At 34.4% G+C, this 8,301-nt stretch overlaps 1 protein-coding gene and 1 pseudogene across 1 annotated transcript; both read left to right on the top strand.

Moving 5' to 3' along the window:
* Positions 1 to 1,549: 1,549 nt before the first annotated feature.
* Positions 1,550 to 2,229, top strand: LOC149214419 (uncharacterized; annotated as a pseudogene).
* Positions 2,230 to 3,719: 1,490 nt separating this feature from the next.
* LOC149214418 (uncharacterized) lies at positions 3,720 to 4,424 on the top strand. Its single transcript, XM_089390904.1, has one exon. It carries the CDS (start codon positions 3,965 to 3,967, stop codon positions 4,166 to 4,168), a length of 204 nt encoding a protein of 67 aa, XP_089247030.1. The 5' UTR covers positions 3,720 to 3,964; the 3' UTR covers positions 4,169 to 4,424.
* The last annotated feature ends 3,877 nt before the right edge of the window (positions 4,425 to 8,301 follow it).

The raw sequence follows: 8,301 nt of genomic DNA, 5'->3' as shown, positions 1-8,301 counted from the left end.
ATATAAGAGCATTTTTCTATATTTTCAATTTCGTAGGTCTTAATTTAGCATTTTTCTATTCTTGTAAGTCCTCTTCTTGTCAAATGATTGTCTCGTTGCCCATCTGGTCTATCTATTATCTACCTCTATAGTCTATTCTCATTGCTTGGATACCTCAGTTTCATTGTTTGCATAGATTTTTGGATAACTCTGGTTGAAGGTGGTGTATTCTCTTTACGTTGAAGCTCTCCATTCAAGTATGAGTTGAATAGTTTAAGCAGTAAGTGTATATTATTTGTGCATTAAATCTCTTGTAAATAACATTCATCCATGTGTAGTCATTTTTGTGCATATTTTTCATAAGTATTTGATATTGGAGTATATTATTCTCTATACATATATTATTATACCTGCACTGAACCTGATATTTTCATTTTTAAGGCTGAACTGTATATATGCGATGGAATTTGATGTGAATTATATGGTTGAACCATTTCTATTATGTGTGTTGAATTGTTATATGCATTGGGATCAGGGGTTAAATTTGACGGCCCCCCCTGCCCATCACTAAAAAATTTTGTGACTATTTTATTTTTAAACTGCCCATCCCATGACATTTAATATTTATTTTTACCAGTTTTATATGATATTTTCAAATTATATTCACTAATCAACTGGGTCTAGAGTTAAAGATAGATATAGACTAGTTGATAAATAAAAAAGCTTCCAATCTTACTAAATATATTCTTAACTTACTAGTTGGTAAATAGAAAAGCTTCCAATCTTACTAAATATATTCCTAACTTTAAACTATTGACTTATTATAATAAAAAAATTATCAAATTAATCCACTTCTTGCCCTTTAAAAATAGTTAAAAGAAAAAAAACTCTTATTCAGAAAATTAAAAAGCAGTTGAGAAGTTTGAAAGCTTGGAAATTAGAGGCATGAACTACCATGAACAACATTCACATACAAAGTCGAGAGTTAACCACAACCTGGGATAGGCCAGCGTTAATCCACAATAGTAAATTTTCTCTTTCTAGTTAGAACTGTTTTGCCGATATATAGTAACTTGCAGGATCCAAAGGTAGAAACGTCCTTGACTAGGCAAGCGTTTTTATGGATATTCATTTATTATTGAATTGACAAATCATTGGAATGTTCTCTTCCTTCAAATAGAGGAAGTCTATGTTTGGCAACTGGTATCATAATTAACTGTTTAAAATGGAACGTTCATATATGATCCCTAGAGTCATGAGAATCTTGAGGTGGTCAAAAGAGAGATCTTTGTTAACATAGCCATGTAAATCTTAGAAGTCATGCTGATCCATAATTATTTCATTGTTTTCCATTTAAATTGAAATTGGGCACTGGCAGCCATGGAAATTGTAATTGCAACTAGCTGTAAATCTTATTCAGTCCAGGGTCCAGAGGCACGTACATGATGCTTTGTGTTCGATAATTGATTGTAACGCCCTCCAGGTTGTCACAGATTCGTGCATCCAATTCCATCTATAAACTTTGACTATTCCATATATATCTAATCTCTACATAGGTTTATATGTTTGACTATTCCATAGATATCCATTTGACTACATGTGTAAGATAGAGATAAAGAGGATTGAGAAATATATGAATGGCTAGCGAAGTAAACTGAGTGATGATCAAATTAATTCATTTATGGGTGGCTGTGTTGTCAAGGATGACATTGAGCATGTGGGGCTATATAGACTTATCAGACATATGCCGAGAGAGGTTTTGGAGTCTTTGTCTGTGAATAAACTGTAAAAAATCGAAGACTAACTTGAAATCGTGACAACTAGGGTACGGAAGAAGATGTTTGTATGGAATAACAGATTGAGGCTATGACACAAAAACTTGAAGAGTCGAAAGAAGGCTAAGACATAATCAGGGTTTTTCACAAAAGAAAAATGACCTATAATCTATATATGTTCTCTGATTGTCGTGGATCACTGGCAAAGAGAGTCGACCATCCATTTTGTCAATTAGAAGACAAAAGCCCTATTTATGTGACATCTTTGGTCCCTGTATTTCGTGTGCAACTAGGTCAACTACACTTGCATGAAACGAACAATCGATAACTTGATCTAAAGTTGGGGATTAGGTGCGATTCAAACATCAAAACCTACCAAAATCTTGACTTACAGTTGGGGTGTAATACAAATGTTGGTTTTATTATGACAAGCTACTTCATTTTTCAACAGGTCAGAAATTTCTGGTGTTTTTAATTGAGTGGATTTGATGACATGAGAACTAGAGAAGGTTGACAAGTCCATGTCACTCTATTTTCAAAACCACTTTGGCGTTTGTAGTCAATCTTCTTGACCTATGGAATTTATGTATATAAAGAACTTGAAACTTTACTTGTGGAAAAAAATTTGCATCGCTCTTTTATATCATATTAATCAGATAATGCAAAACTAAAAATAATATCGCTAAAATTGAAATAAAGCACTGTAATAACATAGCAGAACTAAAAAAATAGCAGCAAGAAAGTACAAGAGAAGAGCTTATCTTGAGTAGTTGTGGATTTGCGACTCGACATTTTTTTTCTTTTACAGGTTGTATCTCTACGAAAATGAGAAAGCTCCAGGCTCCAGCACTGTGATGGGCATTGGGCATTCACTGCATAATATTCCAATTTCCAACTTCCCCCACATACCATTTGAGAATCGAGATTATGATAAAATTGGGACGAAATTTGTAGGAAATGGAAGTCAGATCATCATCGGATTGGAAAAAAAAGTTAACGCAATGATAATTCTCATAAATATTGGAACTTCATAATAAATGCCTTACCAAACCAATGCTAAATTGCCAATGTTGACAATGTTGTGTCAATTAATGCGTTGGTGAGCTCCCCGTTTTAATTGTGTGCCTTAATGATATTGAAATCTAGATATGCTGGCCAGACAAGATGGATATGGACTCTAGACTCTTAGTCCCGTTGCATTGATAATTACATAAATTCACATAAGTGCTGGAAGCATAGAATGATACAACACATCTAGGCCAACTCAGGGAAGCTAATAGTGGGTACCTATACTGTCAATTTAATATAAAATTTAAACAAATCTAGATATGCTGGCCAGACAAGATGGATATGGACTCTAGACTCTTAGTCCCGTCACATTGATAATTACATAAATTCACATAAGTGCTGGAAGCATAGAATGATACAACACGTCCAGTCCAACTCAGGTAAGCTGATAGTGGGTACCTACACTGTCAATTTAATATAAAATTTAAACAAATACAAATTATTAAAATATATATATATATATAATTAAAACTTGTAATTTTATTACATGCCCATATAACGTGTAGATTTTGAAAGTTCTTGTATTTGACGGCTAAAAAAGGTCAAAACGTGCATACGGGCATGGAGTAGTCTATGGAGGCAGTAGAATGGCCCCTTTTCCGGCACCGGCCGGAAAATCGTCCGGCTTCGGCTGCCGGAAATCTCCCCCTCTTCCGCCACCATCGCTCCTCCCGTTCTCTGCCAACCTCCCGGTCCGCCCTGACATTCCCTGACAGATCGCCCTGACAGATCGCCCTGACAGATCGCCTGACATCCTTCCTGCACAAGGGAATGCGCTGGCTCGGGGAGTAATTCCTTCATGCGCGATCTTTCCATAGACTACTCCTTTCCCTCCATTCGAATTCAACACCCGCGCGCTGTGCTCCCCTACCCTTACTCTGGACAATTCTACTGCCGCCATTGTGGTTTCGATCCTCTGCGAACTCCTTCGGCCACATACTCCTCGCAGGTAATCCGTATAAATTGTGCGCTCACATCTGTTTTGGTTGAGTGTTCGAATCTCAGAGGAGAAGTTTTTCGCTTCACATTTGGAGGTTTCTTGTCTTTCTGATATTCACATTTGTTCGGCGAGGCCTGGGCTTAGCGTTTGAACATTTCAGTATCACCTAGCAGGAGCAGGTTTCTTGTGAGTGCGAGAAAGAATGGCAGGCGCAGGCAAATGCGTATCTGTAGCCCTCTTGGTCGTTGTCATGATGATGATGGGAGCAGCAGAAGCAACAGAGGTGAAGGCAGCTGCGCCCAGTCCGACAATGGAGGCAGGGGCCGCTTCAATGCCCGGCCTTCCCTCCCTATTCTCTGCCCTCGTCGCTTCCTTCATTCCGTTTCTGGCATGTCGATTTTACTGAGATGTCTTGCGGCTGTTCTCAGATCCATTTTTCTGATGCCTTTCAGAGGCGGCTACTATTTTCTTCATATATATATATGTAGTTCTGATTTATGTCGTATTATTCTTTTCTATTCTTTTCTGGAGTAGAGGCAGAGTATTTTGTATCTGGTACACTGTTTTCTTTCTTCAGGTTAATCTAGGAAATAAATGGATCTTTTCAAGGTCCTTTCTAATTTATTGTATATTCTCTGGAGCAATAAAATTCTTTTGGACAACCTTGGATTATTATAATGGCGGTGACATTACACGGAGTTAGGGTTTGTTCGTATAAGGGTTATTGATGAATGTCCTTGGGCAGAATGTGAAGCAACTTGAATAGGTGATGGCCATCTGTATTCAGTTGCTTATAGTGAGTACTATATATCTGGATGATTGAAATCGTCGCCAACATAATGTTGGGTTCTTCATTTTATTTTCCAGGAGCGACTGAACATTGATCTTGGATGTATGGGTTACCCGTGGGAAATAAATTTAATCACGTTTGAATGAAACTGATGTTAATTTTACAGTTTGCAGTTTCACAGTGGGCTCACATCGGCGCTGAGATGATAAATATAAAGGTCCAGAGAAAAATTTAAAAATCATATTTATAACCGATGTAAATATAATTTGGAAATCTCTGTTTAGTGTTTTTTAAACACAGTTTTAGTTTCAAAGTTCTTTCTTTTCATTTATTTTTCTTTATTTTTTTTTGAGCATCACCCGTTGCAATGAGTGCTAAGTGAACTATTCAAAAATCATGAGAAATTAGTAAGTTAGGACTACTTCTCATGGAAATAGTCATACTTGAATGACTTACTTAACACAGTTGAATCCCAAAATAATATCTAAAAATTCACATGTAAATATAATTTAGAAATTTGAGTTTATTATTCTATGAAAATGATTTTAATTTCAATTTATTTTTCCTTTGTTTTTAAATAATTTTCTTTTATTTTTAACAGAAACTTTACTTTCTTTCCTTTCCCCTTTATCTATTTCCGCTCGTATTCATCTTTCTCTATTGTTTAGTTGTTATCTCTTTTATTCTCGATAAAAACTTCATATCCCATTTCTTTTATTTTGTGAGTGATTTCTTCTTTTATTTGATTTTCTTTTTTTAATTTTTTATTTAGCAATTTTTTTTCTATTTTTTTATTGATTTTTTTAATCCATTATTCTCAACAATTTTTTAATCCAATTTTCTCCTTTTTCTTACTCTTTTGTAAAAAATTTCTCAATTTTCTCTTTTATTGATTTTTTTTTCTAAAATTTTCTCAATTTTCTCTTCCATTATTTTTTTCTATTTTTTTAATATTATAAATCTATTTAAATAAAAAAAAAAATCTAAAAACATAACTATTTACATTTTTCATTCAAATCCATTATCACCCTATATACATTGTCCATTAGCGTATCCTCGGAAGAGCAGCATTCTCTTGTTAAGGTGCTCTCTCTCATAATACTCCCTTAATGCACTCTCAAAGGAAATCTAATATGCGATGAAGACGGGAAGGACCATGATGGAAACAACAAAATGTAGCAGCCAACCACTTAGTTACAACACTTCAAATTGTTGTTATATCCTCCCAACAAATTCAGTTTTTGGTCTTTTTAGGTAGATGTAGATCTATGATGTTAATAAAACATGCCAGTTAAGTTGTAGTTATTTTTATTATTAATAGGCTCTTGTAGAGGTTGTTATGTTTGTTGAGAATGAAGTTTCTTATTCTTTTGATGGAAGGGATGAGTTGTAATGGTAATTGTAATTGTAAGAGAGAATGAGAGATTGATGAAAAAAGAGAGGATGCATATATGTGAAAGATGATATTACTATAGAGTCGAAGATGAAGGATGTACCTATTACTATTTAATGAAGATTTTTCTATGATGAATAAAATCTAAATTGACTTGTTTCTTTGAAATATTGTTATAAATGTCTATGTTTGTGTAATGTAATGCTAATGAACAACGTTGGAACATATTGCTATGCTTTAATGTGTAATGGTTATGCATCTAAAGTTATTTGACATAATATATCTACATTGCGACAAATATGAGTATTTTTATTGTGTAATTGGTTATATCTATTTTGTATTTTGAATTTTGGTGGTTGAAGAAAGTAGTCGAAGTTAAATCATCTCTATCTCCCATTTTCTTGCAAAACCCTTCAAAGGTTCTTGCAATCCAATCATGATACCTTGGGTGAGATCTCACTTGTTCGCTGGTGTTGAATATGCTAGTGTTTGAGGGGTTTTTGTTGGCCAAATCATGAAGCATGGGTTAACCCTGTGCAAACCAACAATCTATTGAAGGACTCCTGGAAAAAAAACAAAAAACAAAACAAAAAAACAAAAAAACTTTGACCCACATCAAATTTGGATTGGCAACAATGAGATAAGAAAGGATCGTCATTTGTTGATATTATGAAATCCCACATATGAGAAAAGTTCTACATTAAAGTGTTAAATATAGTCTTAAATTATCTTTTCTAACAACCAAAATATTTTATAGCTTTACATGAAATAACTAACTCAAAAAATCAGGAAATAAATGTTCAACTAGATCCTAAGAACCAACAGCGAAATACAGCAATAGATATGGTTAGATATAGGATGTCAACTCCTCCACAAGAATAGGAAACCAATAAATCTATGCAAATAACAATCCCTAAGTGCACACACAACATGATCAAACATATGTTAAAAATTAGAATCCCTATCATTTCTTCAAAAAAACAAAGGCATTGACCTCCAATGGTTTTAGGAGAGAGGGTAAATGTCGTTACATTTGGTGTTGAGAAATCCAATGAGCTTGATGCATAAGCTAACCTTGATTATTGACAAAGCAGAAAGTAGTGGATCCCTGATGAAACTAATGGGATAATGTTTGCAATTGAAATGATTGAAACCAAACTTTGCCCCACTAAATCCAATGAGAGAAAATAAAACAACAATAATTGTGGAATGAAAAACCTATATCTTAATAATGTGGATGGATAAAAACCTAAATTGGATCAGAAGAATGAAATCAAAACCCAAATTAGCTCGAAAGAATGCTCAATGTCAATTGAGAAAAGTTCCATCAAACAAGTTGCTAAAAGGTCATAACACCATACAAAGTGGCATGATCCAAAGGATGTAGTTGTTGAAGTAGAACAACGTGATTTCAAGTCTCTAAAAGGTACCCCAATACTAACCTTGGCTTGGAGACATTAAGTCCTTCAGAAGATTTCAAAATAAGGTATATAAATTCCTAGAGTCACAGATACAATAGTATGCTTGTGAAAATGCATAAAGAAGCATGAAAAATCACTACTCAAGGTAACATTACAAAGTGACCCATAGTATGAGTGCATAACACAATTTATGAAAAATACTAATGATCACAAATGTTAAGGGATTTTCATTGTTGAGATAAACATCAATTATAAGGATGTAGTTAGTTTGTTGAAGCCCTTTGATTGCACCAACTAGGTAGAAATAAGGATACATGGTAATAATTGTAAAATAAAAACACTTTGAATATACTAATCGAATTACCTATGTCACATCATGGAGCATTGCTTCTTAAACTATCCAATGCAAAACAGACAATCATTTCACATAAAAAAATATGCAATACCTATAAGAAGACAATGGTCGACAAGGTGGTTGCACTAAAACATATATTAGATGACTTCATATGCATTCTTTTTAAACCTTACAAATGTATTCAAGATAAGAATTGACATTGATTAAGCCAGCATATTACCCTCTAGCATGATCATAGAGCGCAATCACAACACCCATTGATTGAGGAGTTACTCCCTCATTTCCATTGTCACTCTAAAATACTTTGATTGTTTGAGTAAAGCACAAATCTTGTGGACTAGAGTCATATGAACCTATGCTATTATTCTCTTTGGTAGTAAGGTGCATATAAAAAAACCATGTGTTGTAGCAGCTACAACCACCCTCCAAAAATTTTCCTTAGCTTCGTTTTGGAGCCTCCGTTCCAACCTTCACAGCAACTTGCCTTGCTTCGTCAAGTTCACAAGTTTCAGTGTTTTGCTTGCACTAAGGTAGCCTGTTGATCACAACTCGATGCATTCCCCTCATAGGCTAATCAACT

This window comes from Pinus tabuliformis, chromosome 1_1, assembly GCF_031772625.1.
Source record: "Pinus tabuliformis cultivar Carrire ecotype Pingquan chromosome 1_1, CPIR1, whole genome shotgun sequence".
Lineage (NCBI taxonomy): Eukaryota > Viridiplantae > Streptophyta > Pinopsida > Pinales > Pinaceae > Pinus > Pinus tabuliformis.
This window is presented reverse-complemented; position numbering and strand designations above follow the sequence as displayed.